At 40.4% G+C, this 22772-nt stretch overlaps 1 protein-coding gene across 1 annotated transcript in view; it reads right to left on the bottom strand.

Annotated features, from left to right (window-relative positions):
- The window catches only part of ANOS1 (anosmin 1), a 137490-nt gene that overhangs the window by 61154 nt on the left and 53564 nt on the right, over positions 1 to 22772 (bottom strand). Inside the window, exons 3-4 of the mRNA XM_084844239.1 lie at positions 10382 to 10444; positions 2643 to 2865 (exon numbers count right to left, since the gene is read on the bottom strand). Of these exons, the coding sequence (XP_084700365.1) occupies positions 2643 to 2865; positions 10382 to 10444 (286 nt within the window). The remainder of the gene's footprint in view (positions 1 to 2642; positions 2866 to 10381; positions 10445 to 22772) is intronic.

The following is a 22772-nucleotide window of genomic DNA, read 5'->3' as shown; positions in this document are numbered from 1 at the left end:
AACACTGTGCAAACCCCTAAATCTGCTTCTACTACTTGAATCAGTGACCAAAAGGAATGCTTAATTAATGTATTCACTATGGCAGCAACACAGAGAGCGATAAATATGGACAGGTGAAAACAATACATGCAGCTAGTTTTCATTCATATGCAAACTACACATGCAGACCTGCTGATAAAGAGACAAGTCATTGACCTGGTTTGCACATGACGACAACCCAGAGTATGGGTTGTTGCCTTACCTGATGACCTGGTTTGAGTGTAACAACAACCCATTGGTTAAACAAACAATGGGCTATTAGGGACAAGTGGGAGAGAGCGAACGTGTTGCCCTCCTCCCACATGTTACATCCACTTTTACTTCACAACCCACAATCAGCTCCTTCATAGGTTGTTCAGTATGACATCCAAACCCAGAACTCTGGGTTGTTTAGGAGCTAAACAACCCAGCAGTTCACTCATAGCTTCTTGTTGGGTTAACCAGTGGGTTGTTTAGCCCCTAAACAACCCAACAATTCAGATGTCACACTCAACCTATGAAGGAGCCAATCAAAAGTTGTTGAGTAAAAGCAGAACTGGTGTGCAAGCTGCAGGGAGTGCACCTGCTCTCACCCGTTTGTCCCCAACAGCTCATGGTTTGTTTAATTGATGGGCTGTCGTTGCATGCAAACAGGTTCAGAGTTTATCCATGATTTGTCTGCCAGACAAGGTTGGTCTTTCAAGTCCTGGGTTGTTTGATTCTCTCCTCCTTCACCTGCTCCCTCTCTGTATCCCAAATGCCCTTGCTCTGCTGTGGTACTGACACATAGAGCAGCCAGGTTTTTTTCTACCACTCTTGCCTGTCTCCTCTGTAGCCTGGCAAAACAATCCATGAACAACCCACAGCTCTGAGTTCACGCATAACAACAACCCAGGGTTCATAACCGAGCAACAAACCATGGGGTTCTCTTTCTGGCTTGTCAACAACCGATAGTTAACCTATAGTTCCAGATCTGCATGTAAAGGCAATCTAGGATTCAACAACCCATACTTGCAAACCAGGTCTGTGTTTAAAACACTGCAATGACCTGCCCTGATCTGCACCAACTGCAAAGTATGCTTTGGCTAGATGATAATACTTTCTTCGAAGCATATTGTCTTCACATTATAGCACCATGTTATTTTATTGCCACTTTTTGATTATTTGCATGATAAGCTGTCCTAATGAAATCATTCACTTTAATCTAGTAAAATGAATGACACAATCATATAATCATTTCTCATGATTACAGAAGGCCTAATCCCATGTCCTCTAAACCCAATGAGAGAAGTGAATTTTTCATTTCAAGTTTTTTCTTTTGCTTTTCAATCTAAATTAATCTATTTAAGTGAGATAAAATACACATACTTTTATCAACTGAAATGAACAAGGAAAGATTTTACTTGGTTTTCATCCTATTTTTCGCATTAATTAAACTAATAGTGATACATCATTTATGTGGAACTCATAGTCAGTTTAGTGTTATTTTTCAAGTGACTACAGTTGAAAATTTATTACTTATTTTCACTGGTAACTATTAATACATTTATTTTATACTACAGGTAAAACAAGGTTCTAAAGCCAATTTGGCTGTTATGACTTCCTACAAGAAAGCCTGGCAACTATAGTTTTATGAAAGAATAAACATTCTTTGTCAGAGATTCCCTATTTATTATTTATGTATTTAATTTCTATCTTGCCTTTCTAACAAAAATGGCTCTTAAGGAGACTACGAATAAAATCCTAATTAACAAAATCCCTAGCAGTCTTAGATAACTCATAACAAGAAATTGTGGCAATTACTCTAGTTTATAGCGTAAATGCCGCCATAGTCAAATTTGACAAAGAAGGTATTTATGAAGATAACTCAACTATTTTCACCAAAAATGTCTGAAGGTATTTAATGGAGTAATTCCAGTGTTAACCTGAGAAAACGTCTGCATGAAGCATGAGGAATGCTTAACACTGGAGGTACTGTTTAGTTCTACATGTTGTCTAGCTCTATATTTGTATTCCTCTAACACACATTTTTTTAAAAATCTCTTTCGTGGCTTTTTGGGTAGGTACAAAAGTAACCCCATCCATCCCTTAACCATGTTGAAGGAATTAGGAATAAACAGTGGTGTTTCACTTTCTCTTTCCCTAAGCCCTATCATCTTGTGCATGAATTTCTCCTGTAAGCCTTACCAATGGTTTATCATTATGTCTCTATCAATGTTAACCATGGCCAACACATACTAGTGTTCACTCTTAACCCAAATTTGCAACCACTATAAAACGTTTATTCATGATTAAGAGTAAAACTTGGTAAACTCTGGTGCACTTATGATGACTAACCATGGTTGAAGTAATAGAGGGTGTGGAAAAACAGATGTTCAAGAGGTACTTAGATGGGGAAGGAAGTGTGTGATCCTATAACCCCCTTGTGATTCTTTAGCTATGCTTAAGGGCCTAGCAGAATTATGGACTTCTATTTCATTCTCCAAGCACACACACCTCTCTTTTCCATTCTCTGACGAACCATGTACTCCTGCTCCAAAATCAAAGAGTTTCTTTTGTAGACCTCTTTCTCCCTAGTCAGTACTCTCTCACTCTCCCTCAAAAAGGCTATTAACAATCTCTACCTTTGTACAGATTTTTTGGTACTTGGCACGTATGTCCACATCCATTAGAACAGCATTTTTTCACGCCAGAACATTCGCTGTCAGACTCGCAGCTTTCAACACAGGCAGCCGCAAAGCCGCTGGCCTTCTCAGGTGCTGGGCAGTCTCCTTGCTTCACCGACAGGATGTACTTGAGGAATTCACAGCTAGTTAGGCATTCATAGTTCTTCTTGGGGAAAAGAGGCTGAAGGGAAAGCAAGACAATTGCACAAAGCCTTCAGTAGGATGAAGAAATAATGCTGAAATATTTTCAAGATATTGCTGGAAAGATTATTCAGGGTGTCCAGCTATTAAAGGACTACACTTGGGGATTCGTATCGCTGCCTAGTACTTCTAAACACTGACTGCAACATGTACCATCTTCTGCTGAACTAACTCATTCACCTCTGCCAGGTCTTGCACATAAAGCTTGCTAAAAAAACAAAAGTTCAATAGATTAAAAACAATCTAAAAACAAAGAGAAAGCACTAGTTTGACAGGGCAGCGCTAGATATTACAAGCAACATAGAGGCTCTCTCTCCCCCCCCCCCTTTCCCAGTTACCGCTAGTATGCATGACCCAACCTCACTGCTTACAGCCAGTGAGCTGACATAACGGCAGTGCATAGCATGATGTCATTATGTCACGCACACTAGAAGTTACCAGGAAGAGGGAAGGAAATAACATATAGTATGTCTCTTGTACTGTCTAGTTCTGCTCTCTCAACACTATTCTCTATGTATCCCTTGGGCTGCAATCCTATAAAGACATTCCTGGAAATAAGCCCCACTGAACTCCATGGGACTTGCTTCTGAGCAGATATGTATAGGATTGCACTGTTAGCATAATTATGTATGCATCTTGGGACATCCACAAATCATTGCAACACTGGGGCATATATTGCAAAATCTGACATCTGAAAAATCTTAGCTTTAATAAATTTTTTAAATGTAATTCAAATAATTAATTTAAATAATTTAATTTCAAAGAGGGAGGTTCTATCCCAGATGGTTGCAAACTGAGTAAAAATATGCAAAAAGCAGAGTCTGAGTATGACTGGTTCAATGGATATCAGGGGGTTAAGAATTCTCTCCAACTGGTACTAGTGAAATGCTTGTGCTCTTTTGATATCCTTATTCTATACCTAATTCCACCCTAGTTCTTTTCAAGTTTCTTTACAAAAATTCTTTGTTTGAAAAATTAATTTAAAAATTAAAAAGAATTTAAAAAATCTTTAAAAAATTATCTAGAAATGTATGCAATTTTTTTTATTATACTTCAGACAGGATTGTGAATTACATTCATACAGAAGTAACAAAACTCCAACAGCTGCTTTTCCTAGAAGGAAAAGCAGATCTCCCTCCCTGAACAGCAGGAGGGAAAGGTACTTCCCGCTGTCCACTCACTGAGGTTCTAGATGTATTTAACCACACAAACATGTGTCTGGAACTTTGCAGGGGGAAAGGGATGAGATTTGGACCAGAGAAACAACCAGGAGGAAAAAGATTAAACATCTTTCTATGTTCCAAATCCCATCCATTGCAGTATTTTCCCATGAAAAGCAGCCATCAGATTTTTGTTAACACACATTTATACATAATGTGTACTAAGGCCCTTCGTACAGATTTTGTTTTTGCAAATTCTCTCCCACCATTTCTAACATTTACTCGCACCCATAGTTCTACAAAAGGCTAATCGCACATTTAAAAGTCTTCATTTTGTCCTTCAGTCAAATAATATTCCTCAACGATTCAATAACGGCATAGAATCTATTCCTATACTACAGTTCCAGAGATCCCCATGCCAACATGGAGATCTCCTGCGTTGTACTGTAGGAATAGATGCTATACATTTATTGCATCATTGAGGAATACTTGTTCGCTACACACCAACAACACAATTACATTTGAAATTGACGCAGTCTGCATGATCACTGCAGCCCACCATGGCTTGTTTAAGCCATAGTAGGCTGTGATGCATTTCTGCACATGCCAGGTTTTTTTTAATATTCAAGCTGCTGCCACAGCTGTTTGTGTCATCCAAACCTGGGCAGTGGGGGTTGTGTAAGGGATAAACAACCCTCACATAATCCTAGAACAGGCCATGGGTTATATAACAGTTGTTTAACTCTAAAAACAACTCCCCCCGCCTGGGTTCAAACATGACAAGCCACAGCCATGGCTTGAGTATTCAAAATGGCCACCTACACATGCCAGCACATGTCACAGCTGTTTGATTGTGTGAACTGGCCCGGTGTCAGGTTGTCCCCTGGATGCTACACTGTGACAGATTTGAGCTGCAATGGCATGTGGCCACTCTGGCAAGGCTGTAAAGTCTACTGTACTGGAAACTTCACATGTACATAAGAATAGGTGCTATACATGAAATATATGAAGATGAATTATTGAGGAATATTGTTTCCCTAGTGTCAGAGCTGGGCCATGGGCAGCAGTCTGAGGTGAGCCAGGAGTTGTGGTACAAGTAGGCTGACTATACGTACCGTTTTAAACGGGACAGTACCGTTTTTTTCATATTTCCCGACCATCTCGTCGTTTTAATATGTCGATTTTGTCCTGTTTTAAATTTTTTGTAACAAACTGAACGCGTTTATCATAAGGCTCTATGCTAGTCAATGCGTGCAGTAAAACTACTAGTGTGACGAAAGAGGAAGCTCCATTTACTTCGTCCAGTCAGGGCCAGGCTTCTTGAGCTAGCGACGATCAGACGCCGCCCCCTTGCTTGTCGGCAGTGGCGGGGAATTCAAGAGGCGGTCGCTAAGCCCCATTCAGCGTGTGGGAGTCAGGATGGTGAGTCGTACTGTTATTTCTACCATCATTCCGCCATAGAGATTCTTTCTGCCCTACATTCAGTTTGATTCGGACTTTTCGGACTCATATTTCGGTTCAACAGGCTGTTAGCCTTTTTTTTTTTTTTTGACAGCAGAATATTACATAACCCTGTCCTGTTTTTGTCATCCCAATATCCCGTTTTTGTCTCAAGGAAATATGGTCAGCCTAGGTACAAGCCAGAAGTCAAGACCAAAGAGCACCCAAGGATACGGAATCACACCAAAGCTCAGGAAAAATCTGTTGCTCGAGCAGGGTTCAACTGGAACAGGAAGCCCTGTTATACTGCTTCAGGAGAATCGAATGGCCAGCCTGAGTGGGTGGAGTCAGTCCAGGGCCTGAGAGTGAACTTCAGTTACAAACTGAGACATGCAGCTCAATGGCTCACCACATAGTGGCACTATGCACAGACCCCAGCAGCTCCTGACAACTTTACATCAGCAACACAATTACATCAGAGATTTTGTCAGGTTGTCACCTGAATGTGACACTATAGCAGCTTTCAGCTACAAAGCCTGGGAAGGCTGTGAAGTCTAGCATTACTATCCCTGGAAAATGGAACCTGTGGATGCACCCTAACCTTGCTTAATTCACTTTCACTTCTGGAATCATGACCATAGCTAAATGGTTGGTTGCTTTCAAATATCATGCTGAATAAAGAGAAACTGGCAATGAATTTGTGATTGCAGCCGACAAGGGCAAAGGTTAATTGAAACAGAATGCATCTGATATTTGTGATTTATGCCTGGGATGATAGATGGGCAGGTATACATGTTCGAGTACGTGCTTATACAAAACATCACAAATTTTCATCTAGTTAATTAGAAATCTTTTATAGTCCCTTGAGCCATAACATGCCTTTGAAGTTCCTCTTCTTCACCCTAGTTCACAGCTTATTTTTTCAGTGAACTGTTAAATGTGCAGCTTTTTTACTTTCAGCTTTTTAAGTTCCAAGTTTAATTAGTGATTTTGAGTTCAACACTAAAGAGGATGCTGTGCGGAAGGAAAGATCAGGCAAGCCCAAGCCGCTGACCTCACTACAACTGGGAAGTGTTTATTCTCTGCACTCAGCCAACTTTTTTACAATAACATCTCACAAATTTAACACCTTTATTTTATATTTATAGCTCACCCTTGTCAATCTCATCATCATTCTGGTACGATTGCAGAAGGGATATTTTGAGCTGTTTTGTTTTTGCTTTTTATTAGAGAGAGAGACACGTAAGTAATCTGCAAGCGAAGTTACCAAATATATATATATATATATATATATATATATAACCAATACAACATCCAATTTTTCTTTCTGTAATACATTCAAATATTTTAATCTACCAAGAATATATTTAGGGCTCCTCTTATCCTACAAGTACACGTGTATTTAAAAATAAATCCAAGGATTTCCCTTTAGATTAAAAAAAAACTCATTCAAAAAAAGATACTCAGAAGACAGAAGACATCTTATGGTCCCAAAGTCAAATACATGCATGCTTCAAGATTTACCAGAAATGTAGCATTTTATTCCTTATAGCTGCAGTAGACAGAAATATGAGTTGCATTCTATAGAAATGTGTGTCACCTGGGATGCTCTGCATAGTTCAAGTGATAGGCAATTGGAGGTCTGGAGTCCAAATACAGCCCACAAATTCTCCATGTAGCTTCCAACATAAGCCGCTGATCTCCAGAAGGCCAACCAAATACCCCATTCTATCAACATACAACAATGTACCTCAGCCACTTTTCATCCAAACTGAGACACAGGCAAAAAACTCTTCAAGCTGCTCGCTTTCACTATCAAGATATATTTTGGCAGATTTTATTGTACACCTTAGCTGCATAATAACTTGCACATAATGATGCAACTGAGCAGCTGAGATATCCATAGGAAGAGTCAGAAAAAAATCTCTGTTAGTCTTTATACCAGCTAAGGCAATGTGTTGCCCACAGGCATCAATGTGCTGCCTGGGTGACCACCAAGTTGTCCTACCCCTCCCACTTCTTTAAAAAAAAAAAAAAAAAACATTTTCTTACTGGAACCTAGAATTGCTGTGAAATAGGTTTCTGTTGGTGCTGAAAACTGTGGGTTCAAAGGAGTTGTTGGGGCTCAGACCCACCTCTGCGTTGTACTCAGTCTTTTGAGCAGGTTACTTTTCCTTTGCCATGCCTGCCATGGCAACCATTTTGTGGTGGTGTCTAGGACAGTTTCTCAAATTGCCAAATGTGCTCACGGTCCAAAAAGGGTGCCTACCCCTGATGTACACTGATAAAAAGAGGATAAAATAGCCTTGGGACTGTCTCGTGAGTTGCTGTCAGGAGCACCTTGGCGGCCTCTTTCAGTACACTCCAATAGCCAACTCAAGACACAGACAAAAGGATTCTTTTCAAGGCTTTAATCCTTTTACAACTTAATGACTCTTTCAGATGCTAATCACCAGCGACTAAGTAATGAACGGCAGAGTAGCCTATGCTCCGGGTTAGGCAGTTGGTCCCCATTTGAAGGAGAATCACTTGTAGACCCTGAACTTATGGGCTAGGGAGAGTTCCTCCCTCTCCACGGGATCCACGTGGGTCCATGGGATGCAACCGTTGCTTGCGCGCCAAACGGGCGCTACGCCTCCTTTCCGCGCCCTCCATTGCTCGTCGCTCCCTGCGTCTGCATTGAGCATCTAGCAAGCCCCCCTCCCACACTTTCTCACTGCCAGGGTCACTATCTATTTCAGGAATGCTGGCAGGAGGAATCTCTGCCAGCTGCTGTGCCTGTGAGGGATGAGCGGGCTCCTCTCCCACGGATTGCTGTTCCTCCTCAGAATGAGAACTGCTCTGGGGTTCTATGGGCTCAGTTTCCACCCTGACAGTTGCATAGGACTGAGTCATTGGCCAATGTTGCTATTGCTGACCCTTCAACCCTTGCTTAACTGAAAACACAATTCCTGTTAAAAATCAATTGCCACCCACTGAGGCACACATTCGGTTTAACAGATGTGTGTGTGTGGGTGCATGCATGTGTGTGCATGCATATGAGATAAACCTAAATCCTCACAAAGACATTGTAAATCTAAAGCCAGCAGGTTTCATTGGAAAGTTCATTTGTATTTTAAATCTGTTTTTATGTATTAGTTTGAGAGTTTTAAGACAGTTTTCTATCGTCTTCTCTTTCTTTTTTGATGTATGTTTGTAATCCTTTGCCAACTGCCTTAAATTATGGAAAAAGTGGACCATAAATGAGTAACAGAAATAAAGTCCAATGCTATTCAAGTCATTGCCTTAAACCCAGGGGTAGAAATGAAAACAACAGTGATGAAACAAGGGCACACTCATACTATGCTCAGCTCAATTATGCAACAAGGGTCAAAGGGGATATGATCACATAATCTCTAATGCTATTTAAACACTGGTGAAGTATGTTGAAAACAAGCAACTTCTACAATGGAAGCTGACATAATATCTCTGTGGTAAACGATGTTATAGAAGTTAACCCATGCAACCAATTTAAAAGGCATATAGCAAGCGATGAACTTATGACATTCCAGCTTGTCTTCCATGGATAGATACTATGGTCATGTAGGAAGAGCGCTATGTCCATCATAACTAATCTGGGTTGTCCATTTCACAGAGACAAATGATCAACAGGTTGTGCAGCTCTAATACAGGCCAAACTCAGTTGTAGTTCATGTCTCTTGGATCTGTATCCAGGTATAAATCTTTGCTAATCACCACATTTGCTAAACATAAGTGTGCCATTCACAACTGATGCAAGGGACATACATTTTGTATTTACATCTGTATGAAACTGTACTAAGGAGTAGCATAAGCGGCCCTGAGAATATCCGTATTCCACCCAGTCTGAATGTGTTGCTTCTGACACTTGATATCTCTCCCACAGGTCTAGACCACTTCAGAAATCACATGAAAACATCACTTGTTTGAAAGTGCACTCACATCGAAGTCTTCCTTCATGTGAAAAGTTTACACATCAGTGAGAAGACTTCCAACCAAGCCTTGGCCCAAACATATGACTTCTACACCTGCAAGACATTTTGAGGTGCAGGTGCTTTGAAACAATTTTCCATCTGTCATATGGAGGGTTGTTACCACATGACTGTATGCATGTTTGAATCAGCAGTCACTCAAAAGTTTGTATATTGTCTTGACCATTAAATCAGGGGTCGGAAGGCTCCAGGTTTGTGAGATCTTCTTTGCTTTTTACTAGAATCTCAAAGTTCACCAACTGGAGCTGGGCACAAAATAGTGGCTCAGGTGAACAGACACGAACTTATAATTAAGTATCATGGTGCATCTGAACACCTGCTCAACCCAGGAATTTGTTTTCAGTACCATTGGCTTTTAATAGAAAATCCACTTCTTTTCCCCCAAGCTTTCTTCATGTCAGCAGCTTAATTTAAGAGGATAAACCAAATTGCCATTGGTAAACAATTGGGGAGTCAGAAGCCCTTACTGATCTAGAGCAAATCACCAGGGGTCTACCAGTAATTCCCAATCTATGCTTTGCCCATCCCTGATTTAAATGCATAAATATAAAGGGAAGGAGTGTGGCTATTAGAGCAACAAAATTTATAATTTCTCATGGATGTAATCATGCATATAGCTACAGAAGTCCAAGAAAGAACACACCTACAAAAACTATAACAACTTGATAGCAAACTTTGAAAAAATTACTGTAGCATTTTAAAGCCAATGAAAATCATTTCAAATTGTCTATGTGTCAATCAGTTATACTCTTGATCATTTACAATAGAGGACAATAGACCTCAGACCCTATATGTTAAAGTTAGCTGTCATCAGTCAAACCCTTTTAGTAATGCAAATGAAACCTAAACAGCAGAATTTTAAAAGAGCCCTTCAAGACTGACATACCTCGCAGAAACTTTGGCAATGATTTTTCTTCAGATCCCAGGCTTCTTTGCAGGGCTCCAGACACTAAAAAGAATCATTGGAAAAAAAACTGTCAGGAAGAAAGAAGATACTGCAGCCACAATTCTTTCAGCTACAGGACTTTGGAGATTTGTTTATTGGAGACATTAATAATGGGAATTTTAATCACAGTTTCTCAGTGTCACAGTTACAGACTAACAACTGAAGACTGACATAATGTAAAAGGAGCCCACAAGCAGTATGAACTGACTGTCCATTCACAGCATTTGAAATTATGTCTGCCTTTCACTAAAGTTATTCTGAACCATGATTACATTAACATTTGCAGTGCTTCCTACTCCATCTGTTTCTTTTGCCCACATTCTACTGACATGCTCATTTAATCAGGGTCCCAATTATAGCTCCATTGCACTTGATTACCCTTACACAGCCTTGTGACATCATGACATCCAAGAAATTCCCTCTTTCTATAGAGTAGGTGAGATAGTATAAGAGCACTCTACTTGCCCAAACTGGTGAAGTGCCCATGCTCATACAGTAGGAAGTATTTACTTTCTTCAGTAGCAGACACAAACCTCGTTATATGGTAGGCAAATTTTTCATATGAAGAAACCCACTCATTTCACACATAAACCACCACACAGGGTCTGCCGCAAGCCCAGTCATTCCTGAGAAAAGTGAGTGTCAGCAGCAATCTTTTGGAGTACAAAGTGCTGAACTGCCCCAGCTCACTTTTCCAGAATGGCAGAGGATCCTTCTTTTGTTTCTTCAGGCTGCCTGGGAAGCTCAGGAAATCAGAAGGTAAGCAGCAAGACATGAAGTAGTTCAGGAATGACAGCACCCCAACCCTGGCTTTCCCTCTCATAGAACAAGAGGTATCCCTCAACTACTCCATTCACCTCCCAGATACGGCTAGATTCTGTCACAGATGGGCTCTGGGGCCATGCTCTGTGGAGGACAGGTGATGCTGGGCAAGAACCTCTCCCCTCCATGTAAAAATTGCTTAAACACTGTTCAATATTACTTGGTGGTGCAAGCTGCTACTAAATTGAGGCAAGACCAAACGTTTTGTATTGAATTCTTAGAATTCAATACAAAATTTCGAGAATTATTCAGAAACTTCAGCTGGTCCAGAATGTTGTGGCCAGTCTGTTTCAAGTGCTGGTTATGACCTATAAAGCCTTATATAGCTTGGAACAGCCTGCCTGAAAGACCACCACCTCCATACAAGTCTCCTGGGTTCCTAAGATCTTCTGGAGAGGTCCTTCTTTCAAGACCGCTGCCTTCAGAGGTGCATTTGGTGGCAACCCAAGAGAGGGCCTTTTCAGTGTCCTCTCCCAGGGTATGGAACTCCCTCCCAAGGGAGACCTGGTTGGTCCCTCCCTGCTGTTCTTCCACCGGCAGGCAAAGACCGTTTAAGAAGGCCTTTAACTTGTATGTGGGTCTGCTAGGTCGGGTGCTATTTAGATGAACTCCAACTGTTCATGACACCTTCTTGAGAAATCTTTCATTCCTGGATATAACTTTTAAAATGACATCACCTTAAATTTTTTGTCTTTGTTTTTATTTGTACTATGAAGCCTCTGATTAAGTTAAGAGGCCGGTCTGGTTATTTTCTGATTTTTCAAGCATCCATATTGAAGACATTGTTAAGGAAATAAACTCTAGAAGTTGTAATGGGGAACTGAAGAAAACACAAGGCAATTAGTGGTGCGCAGCTGAACTGCCCATGTTCAAGCTACTTTTGATTAGTGAGCACCACCCTTTGGTGAGAAGGGGAAATTTTATCAATGAAACCTAGAGCCTTGATTCAATTCATTCCAGCTAAGGTTTCTTTGGTGACATTATCATGTATACTGGGAATCCAGATGATGCTACTTGGAAGTATTTGGTGACTGAAAAGCCACTTATGAAAGAAAGCCAGACCTTGGATTTGCAATGGTCAGTAAATGTGTAGGACTAGACATGTCTGGATTTAATTTGCTTTGTTCATGCGTTATATCCTTACTTTAAAAAAATGATGCAAGTATTCACTTTTTCCAGAACACAAAAAAGGAGGCAGAGCATGAGTATTGATGGTAGGGAGTCTGGGAAAAGACTGTTTCATTACAATTGCTATGCAGACCAGTATCTACTGTTTTTATTACTTGTCAACCCGTTGATATACAGAAGGCATGTACCAATGCACATGAAAGTAAAACGGACAATTGTGATAAAGAAATAGTATATTCTAGATAAAGGACTAATAATCATAACATCATTGTTCACAATCTGAATGGAAATAGCTTCCAATAAAATACACACTTTAACATGTTTTTCCAAAATGGAGGATCTACAGTTGCCTCCTATGTTCTTTTTTCCAGTTGTCCTAGGGGCTGTCTCATCAACTGTCAATCACAACACCTGGAAGAGCCCCAAGTGAATGTCTGAAGCCCCTCCTCCATATCATCTTAGAACTGACCATGCAGACTCCCCAGCAACCTACTTTTTGTAATATCTTGCTTGATGAAGAAATCTGGAGATCAAAAAAGCTTGTACATTTTTATAATCTTTGAGTTGGCCTAATAAGGGTATTACGCTATATGGATTTGTTGTAGGGCTATTTAACCCTCAAACAACCCTTGCTGCCCAGATTCAGATGACATGACAAACCATGGCAACTCCCCACTGGGGGTTGAATATTCAAAATGGCTGCCAGCACACACCGCAAGCCACTGTAGCATCAAACTCAGGTGAGGCAGTAGCTGTTCTGAATCAGTGCCCAGACACGGTAATGGACTGGATGAGGGCCAATAACCTGAAATTCAATTCAGACAACACAGAGGTAGTGTTAGTGGGTGGTTCATCCTCCAGGCTAGGTGAGGTTCAATCTGTGCAGGAGGGGGTTGCCCTTTCCCTAAAGGATCAGGTTTGTAGTTTGGGGGTGCTCTTGGATCCAGAACTGTCACTTGAAGTACAGGTGACTTATATCGTGTTTTACACTTTTGTATTTTATATTGTTTTGTGCTGCACTCTGTGGTTTTAATTTCTGTGAACTGTCCAGAGAGCTTCAGTTATTGGGCAGTAAAGAAATTAAACAAACAAACAAACAACGGTGCACTGTGGCGATAATGTGAACCAGCTCAGTGATTACCTAACTCTTAGGTCCTAAGAGCTGCAGTATTGTCTACCTAGAATGAGATGGCAAAACGGACTGTACCAATATATAACACATTCCTGAATGCTCTCCTACATGAAAATGCCCTGCAAGTAGAAAATTAGCCTGACGTTAGAACTTTTCTATCTGGTGTACTTGCTTCTATTTAGAGGGAATATTTTACATCGGGGAGCATTCAAAATCGACCTGCAATCTGAAGCAGTACAGTCTATTCTACTGTTTCAGAACTCTACCACCTCTTTCTCACATTATTGTGCTGCGCCAGGCCTATCGCCAAATTCTACCTGGGAGCAAGTGACACAAGTGTCCATTTCCAAAGCTGTTGGCCCTTAGGGCAGTGGCTTGGGCCAAGCTGATCTTCCCCTCCCATATAGCTATCAAGCGTTCCTGAAAAAAGCAGTCACAAAGATCTGCTGGCCTTCTGACTAGGGCCACCTTGGTCATCCACTCAGTCTTATAACCACAAGCCAGCTTTCCATCTATCCCGCCTTGTTCAAGAGCCACATTATAAAGGAACACCCTCACTAAGTTATCTTCTTCATTTAGCTCTTTGTACCATGCTGTCACTCAGTCCCAACTTCCTACACTGAGGAACCTCATGCGACAGCCCTGACCGCTCACTTGAAGTTCTATGGCATAACTGTACTAATTCATTTGAACAAAACTTTAAAAAAAAAAAAACACTTCTATTTTAAGTAGAGAGTTTAAGCATAGACTTCTACGCATATGAATCATGTGAAGGGGCATCAACAGGTATGGCCCAAGACATTTTGCTGCTTGAGGCAAAGGACAAGATGGTGCCCCCTCCCATTCCATGTACAGAAGCTGACTAGACTGGAGGTTGAATCTTTCTTCAATACTGGGGATAGGACAGCATCCTCCACCACATCTGAAGGCAACAGGCTAGCTTAAGGGGAACAGGGCAGACCATGTGGCACACAGCTCTCCTCCAACACCTTGCTGCTGCCTCCCAGCATCTACCGCCTGAAGCAACCATGCCTTGCTCTGCCTAACAGTAGGGCCGGCCCTGAGTATCACAACTACGAAGAAGCAGTGGTTCCAGTCCCACCCCAGAGCTCATGTGGCTCCTTGACTTTGCCCCTGACATCCACACATTAGGCATGGATGTATGAAGGAAAAGTCTGCATAAATAGATCAGTATGTTCATAGGCTTTCCATGCAAACTGGAATGCTGATCATACAGGTATGCAGCTCATGCAGAGCTCTAAGAGCATAGCCTTTCCTCTGAAGACATTCACACCTAGCACACTGGCATTGGTGATGGGGGTGAGGACTAGAGCCAGACAATCTACAGTCCTTTTTTCTGAGGCGCTTTCATGTGATTCAAATATGAAGGGGAGTTGTGTGACTTGTTTTATTCTATGGATTTGTTTTACTCTATATTTTTAGTACGTATATATTTAAAACTTCTCAGATACTTTTTATGATGTGTGCAGAAAACATTTAAAAAAGACAAAAGTAATATTTTTCCATTCCTCGTAGGATTTCAGTTACCTTTTCACTTTGCTGTTATTTAAAGTCACAATTACTTGGTAGTTCAATTAAGCCTCCAGGAAACATAGTTGGCACCGTACAAAAAGTGCACAGAACACAATATTTGTGTTTACTGTCTTGAAAATGAAAGTGATCGTAGATGTTTTGACATATCATTTTGATGTAAAAATACTTTTTAAAAAATATGCGAGAAAAGCAAAAAACAATGCTACTATAATTTGGCATGTTTTGCATTCCAAGTTGTTACAAGTGGGTGGCTTCAGATAACTGTACACCACCTTGTTGAAAACACCACCTAGTTACAGTACTTTCAAGCATTTGTCGCTGCTCTTTTTGGCAAAATCAAAATAACGGTTGCTATTTTTTGAGTTAAACAAATTGAAATTCATTTTATTTATTTAGAACTGAATGGCCAACAGATCATTCTCTTCTTATATCATTTGCAGACTCTTATGTACATCCACACAAAAAAGTATTTCCGCATGGTTTCCAATACAGCACTATGATTTTACAGACCACCAAACAAGCAGCAGTGGGGAAGGGAGAGATTGGCTTTGTCTAAACTGCTACTAGGCTTCTCTTTTTGGCTTCCCACTTCCCTTCCAGCACTACCACAGCCTCTAACATCGACATATTCTGCATTACTAAATAGCAAGAGCTGTAGGGCTTTTCACTTCTAATTTCACGCTATAATAAGATGCAGTGGTTGTTTCACTGTGGGACCTGAAAGGCCTTTCTTTGTCAAGCTGGTTTGATGGTCAGGTTAAGTACCACATTCTGGCAGTGGGCATCTGTTCTTCTCCAGACAGGGATAGTGGTGGGAAAGAAAAGGAAAAAAACACAAGAAAGAATGGAAAGAAGTGCAAGATTTTTAAAAGTCATCTTCCTCATTAAAGAAATTAGGCCTATTCTGGTCTCTTTACACCACTATTAGTGAACTACAAATCAAATTGGTTTCTCCTTTATGAGCCTACAGATCAGTTAGGTTCTACTATAAAACAGGGGTCAGCTATTTATGTTTTAGCCACACCAAGCACCACACTTGTTATTGTCATTGACTGTTAACAATATTGCCTATCGTTAACACTCCATCAAAACACAAACTGATGTTGTATGATTGTCTGCCAAAAGATTCAAAGCTTAAAATTTACATTTCTGCTCCATATCTTGTAGATGGATATAGTTCTTGTAATAAGAGGATAAATGTTGAAGATACAAGTTTTTTCTTCCTTTTTTTCCTTTTTTTTTTTTTACTAAGGGCCCTTTCTCATGTCACTTTTGTGAGGTGGGAGCGAGTGTACCATAGCTCCTTCCACTGCTATGAAGACAATATCAAAAGCCTCACATAACATTGGAGGAGTCCATGATGCAGCTCTTCGCCACATCTACACAGATCCTACCAGAAACTGGGGCAATACTGGCACAGGAAGAAGCCATGTTGTGGATTTCAAGTCCTTCAGCATAACCCAGGTCTTCTGATATTATCTTCAAGATGTGGGTGCCACAGCTCCTTCCCACACTGCAAAGATAATATCACAAGGGGCTCCTAAGTACACATGACTACCGTTCATACTAATACTGCTTTCGGTAGAGATTCTATGAGATGCCTTGAAATATTATCATGAGTTCTTCACTGAGAGGATTAGAAATGAAGGGGAAATGTCCCTAAAAGGCTACATGACCACCGCTACCAATCTTCCCCCTGCAGTATGCAGCAGCAGAAGAGTATTATCATGCAGACATGCCTCAGAGATTTCTACAATCCTGAACATGGGCTGTAGAACATGCTCTAAAACTCTCTGCAAGACGTCGAGGCTCCATGGCAGACATCTCAATATGGAAAGTTTTCTTGAATAGAGAAAATGTGAAAGTCACTCACTGGTCTAATACTATAAAAATTGCTGCATAGCCAATTTGAACATTTGTGTGTATAACAAATTAGCTGTTTTTACTTGGTATCATCCTTGCGTAGCAATGCAATATTAATTACTGCATTATTGAATAGGTAACCCTTTCAAACATAACCTTGTAACATGCCCATGGAAATAACTTGGATAAATGTAATGTATAAGTACAAAGTGTTAGGGCAAAAAGACCAAGAATGAACACCAAGCAGCCTTAATTTGAAGTGGGGGGGGGGGGATGGGAGACAGAAAGGTTAAAATATCCTCAGTTCAAACCCTTACCATTTTATATGAGAAATAGAAACAGCCTGTAGGCATATTCCAGTTCAGACCACGTGTAGAAAAAGTACTCACCCTTAAGGTACCCCCCGGTACTTAATACAAGGTGTCAAAATATGAACTCTTAGGTAATGATTAATCTATCAGCTCTGAAACTTCATGATAAAACAAGAAAATGCCTTTGGGAATAATTAAATTTAAAAAGAATGAAATTACTTCCATTAACTCATTCCCATTCCATGTTTAGCACAATTTTCATAATGTGTTCCCTGTACTGCACAATACAGTGTGACTTTCTTTGTGCAGATGGTTTCCAAATAAATGATTGACCAGTTAGTCAATGACATCTAGTCACTATAGAAAAATGGTGTCAACTTCCTTGATTAAAACAAAACAAAAAGGGACTGGTATTGTATATCATTCTGAAAGAGGGACAACAGCTGAGTTATCCAGATAACAAACAGCCTGATCTTTGCAAACGATTGCCAGCTAATACTATGAGTTAAAGCAAAATATATAATGGAGAGAGGGAGTATATAGTATCAGTATAGCACAGATATGCAAGGATGAGAGCAAATAGAAACAGGTCAAAAGAGCTAACCTCTGGAAGCCAGAGTACACAAATAAATAGAGAGATGTCTATAGAAAAAGAATTTGGTGATTAGTGCAAATTGATATGTAAAGTTCAACACCACCACTGTTTTTGTTGTCCCCTTAAACGCAATACTGAAAACAGGCATACTGAAAGTGTAGAGACTGCAAAAGTCACAATTGGCAAAGTCCCCCTTCTATGGCTAAGGACAGACAGCCCACAATACTACGAATGGTCTATCAGTTCTCTTTTTATATTACCATCTGTCTCTAGCATATCAGCCAGTGGACTGCTGATGTGCCTTCCTTATCCCCCCGCCCCCGCTCACATACCTGCCCAGTCAATACTGCTGCTGCTGCTGCTGCCACCTCTTCCCCTGGCCAGGTCTCCAAGGCAGGGAAAGATTGGACTGTTTTCACCTCAAATCACCTAGCTGTGGGACATTTTGTTTCCAGGCTGGAGAAGAAAGAGGACCAACTAGGGATGCAAGTGTCTGCATGGCGGGAATGACACATCAGCATTCAAATCACAGGTATGCTAGAGTCAGATGAAAGGAGTAGAGGGCAGACACTTTTGAGTTCCTTTTTCAGGTTCTTTCTACTCAGCCTGTGCAACTTTTAAATGGTCTGTGCCCATCCTGGCTGGGGATGATGGGAGTTGTATTCCAACAGGTTGAGGAAGAGTACTGTAATCTACGTCAGTATTCAAATATTCAAATAATGTTGTCAAAGAGAACTGTAAGCACTGAATGGTATGGTTACCAAAAGCTGGCCTGTATTTTTCAGTAGTCGGTGAAAAAACAAATTAATTTGACCTTGTGCCTAGTGTCAGGAACAAGCCCTACAAAAGCCCTTGCAGAAGCGTGGGCAAATGAGGTTCACTAAGCAGAGAATTATGATGGGCCACAGAAGAACAAGAAGCAACAGATGAGGCCATAGACTATCTACAGAAAAAAAGAAAAGGTTAACAGGACAAAGCTGAAGGCAGGAAGGATAGAAACACAAGTTGGAAGCACAGAGCAAGAAATAGGGAAACCTTCCTCTACCTGGTGCCCTCCAGAGGTTTTGGGCTTCAACACCCATCAGCCCCAGCCAGCCTGGCCAATGGTCAGGAATGTTGGAGGTTGAAATCCAAACCATCTGGAGGGCACCAGGTTGGGGAAGGCTGAACTAGAGGATCAAGACAGATAAACATTTGCTCAGGCAAAGGCCTGGATCTGACCTGAAGCATCACCAGTAAGCAACGTTCAGCAAGCTTGCAAAGGAAAATCACAAGAAGAAGCTACAGGAGGAGGGGCAGCAACAGCACAAGCCTACTTTGAATCTGCTCTATGAGAAGTCAAGTTTAAACCTTGTTTAAAGTTCTGCACAAAATCTTATCAACAAATAACTAGGAGGAAGAAATTGTGACACTAATCGGTCAATAGATAACTGGTCACTCTTTAGGCTCACGGCTCTTTTTAAACCTGTGCATCTCTTTAAAAGCCTATAAAACCAAATACATTTTTTAAAAAATGAATAGCAGTTCTCACCAATTATAGCTGGAAACAAGATTTGTCATAAAACATACACATTTGAGCTACAATTATATAGATTTGAATTACAATGAATAAGAATAACTGCTAAAACATTTCCAAACCCACTCAAAAGGACACCACGGAAGAGTTATGAGATATAGTACCCGTAACTAATTCCATTACCACTATCCTAAAGCAATAATGCTTAACTTTCCTAGCCATGTTGTTTGTATTTATTTATGCAAACTGTCAAGTTTCAAAGACATTAGAACAAATTTATCACATGCATAAATCTAAGAGGCCAATATCTTTGCATGCAAAAATACAAACAAAAGCCTTAACTGTGTTGCACGTTTCCACAATATGTTAAGCCAAAATGGCAATTTAAAGAATATTAAACAATATGGGAAAGGGAGGGGAGTCTTGTTTCTATAAATGTAAATCCATCTTTTGTAAAAAGTAATCTTTCTTAATAAGTAATAAAGAAGCCCATAATATGTCTACAAAATCATGGAAGGGTTCCATTGCTCATCTGTTTTGCTTTCTAATTTAATAAAGATGTTGCAGAATTACATTTCATTTTTTTTAAAAGAGACATGCAATGTTTGTTATAAATGCCATTTCGAATGAAAGCAAATTGTAAGAAACGTCTTGTTATCTTTAGCACTGAATAAGGATGGAATTTCATGAAGAAGAGGGGGGAGTCCATTGCAATATTTCACAAGCGCCATTTACCAACTTCATTGCTCTGCGCAGAAGCATTTCTCAATGCTGCTAGCAATGTGCGTTCAACAGAGTAACTTCTAAGATTTCTCATTTTTAACCATCATGTATGCATTTCCAATCTCTACACTGTTGTTTAAACAGTTTCCCAATTATTGGCTCCACATGATAACATGGGTGGATTGTAGCTATTTCAAGTCACTGCAACCACTGGCTCCCTGAAAGTGGCAAGCCAGTCATCACATGAGGTCCTGCTTTTAACCAGCCAGCTCTGTGCAACAATATGTAAAAAGCTTAATCCTGGGGAAAGAGTTTGGGCGCATATGACTGGGTTCATCATCGGTAATGCACACAGTTATACAAGTGGATTTTTACTAGCCACCACATCCTCAATGATCATGTGATTGACTCATTGATTTCTGTCCCTCCCTATCTCATGGACTCAGGATGGCTCGTGATAATTTCATTAACACTGAAACTAAGTTTTATAGTTTGGAGAAACAACAATGACATGTCACAAGAATGGAAATGGGGGATGAAAGAAGAGATTAAGATCCTGTTGCATGAGCATAAGGCACTCTGCTTACAGGGATGGGGGACAATTCCCCTACCTATGGCCTGCTCCCACTATGCCCCCAAATAGCCACTCTGCAGGGACCCAAAAGTCCCAAGAGCCAGATTTTAGGGACAGAGGTGGATAAAGATGAAGACATTGTATGACCTCAATGCAAATGTAAGATCTTTCTGCTAGCACAGCAGGATCCCTGGGATTACTCATGCCAAAGGTGCCAATACTCTGAGGGGGAGAGGTTGACTTGAATTTTCTGACCAAGAGTCCCTGTCTCTTTTTTACTGTTCCTTTGACAAAATGTTCTGACATCGTTCAAGAAATAGAAGGAAAAAAAGGGATTTAGGTACTGTCTCCCACCCCGTACTAGAATGGAGTATTCCTCCTCATCTCTTATTAGCATACTAATGCTTGTTAATGGAAGCAGTCTATGTATAAGCACATGTGTGCAGTTAAGAAAACCACACTTTGAACAACCATGGAAGGGTGAATAAATAATGGCGCAAAGACACAGACTAGAGATGGAATAAACATTTTGCAGCAGGAAATCTGAAGGTGTATTGATTCCTACTTCAGCTGGTCCAAAACAGGGCAGCGAGATTGTTAACGGGGACTGGCCAACAAGATCACATTACACCAGTACTTTTCCAGCAGACTGGCTTCCCATCCATGTCTGGGCCTGATTCAAAGTGCTGGTATTAACATTCAAAGCCCTAAACAACTTGAGGCCAGGTTATCTGAAGGATCATCTTTTCCTATATGTACCTGCACAGACCCTAAGATCATCTTCAGGAGTCCTTCTCCAGGAGCCCCTGCCAAAGGAAGTGAGTTGGGTGGCTACCAGGAAGAGGGTCTTTTCTGCTATGGCAACCCAGCTGTGGAATGAGCTCCCTAGAGGGCCGCCTGGTGACTACGTTGTACTCTTTTAGGTGCCAGGTGAAGACCTTGTTATTTCTCCAGCATTTTAGCATGCTAGCATTGTAGTCTTTTAACTTTGCTGTTTTAAATCTGTTACTGTATTTTAAATCTCTGCAATGCTGCTAGGTTTTATTCTGGTTGTATTTCTATACTTCTGTAGTTTTAAGCTTTTAAATTTTTTACTGTTTTTATGCTATACTTTGTGATTTTAATTTTTGTGAACTGCCCAGAGAACTTCGGCTACTGCGTGGTACAGAAATGAAATGAAATGAAAAAATAAATGAATGAATGAATGAGAGCTAGGACGGCTGACAGTTCATTTCTTAGGAATGAGATGGCATTTCACCTCCAAATGGGCAGACCGGTGTAGGCACTGATGTATAGCAACTATACATCAACAAAGGTTTTTACTGGACTGGCTCAATTGACTGGCTTGACAGAAACTGTTACAGCTACTGTAAATAGCGTTATCAAACTGCTCAAAGCAGTTACAGGATGCACTGCATAACAGCAACCCACTTATTTGCATAAGGATAAAGAAAGGAAGCTTCTTTACCTCTCTTTGCACAAGAAAATTATGTTCCAGGCACATTTACATACAAGCCAGTTGATTAACTAAGGACTGTTTGAGTTTCAATACAAACTGTATCTAATTGCTACTTCTATCCATTAACATGATTTAAAGTTCTCCCAATCTATAATACATAATTGTAATATACATATAAATTTTATAATAAGTTGGTCAAGGAAAAACAGGTCGCTCAATCTACAGCTGTTAATCGCTTAAACAGACTCAAATTAGCATTCACAGCCTGTATTTCGCTAACAACAGGCTTTCAAGCTGCAAATAATTTGTAATTCAAAAAAGGCCTCTGGTCAATAGACTGAGCATGTGAAACATGCTTTGCACTTAAAAAGTCCAAGACCTGTTGAACACACAAAGTATTAGTTTTCATGTTCTTTCAGTTAGTGAAAAACAATAAAAAACGCTTTTCAATCTGCCAGGACTGGGGGATTAATTTAAAGACAGCAAATTCATGTGCGTTAATTAGATGGTATCACTTTTATCTAAGTTGTCTTCAAAAATCTAATTAGTATCTTAAATGCTCAGTACATAAACTATATATATCAACATTCCTGCCAAAGTAATTGTGTGTGTGCACGCGGGTGCACGTGTGCGTGTACACATGCATTCACATCC

The sequence above is a fragment of the Heloderma suspectum genome, chromosome 3 (assembly GCF_057233095.1).
Source record: "Heloderma suspectum isolate Gila_16-S chromosome 3, 16-S_ref, whole genome shotgun sequence".
In the NCBI taxonomy this organism is placed as follows: domain Eukaryota; kingdom Metazoa; phylum Chordata; class Lepidosauria; order Squamata; family Helodermatidae; genus Heloderma; species Heloderma suspectum.
This window is presented reverse-complemented; position numbering and strand designations above follow the sequence as displayed.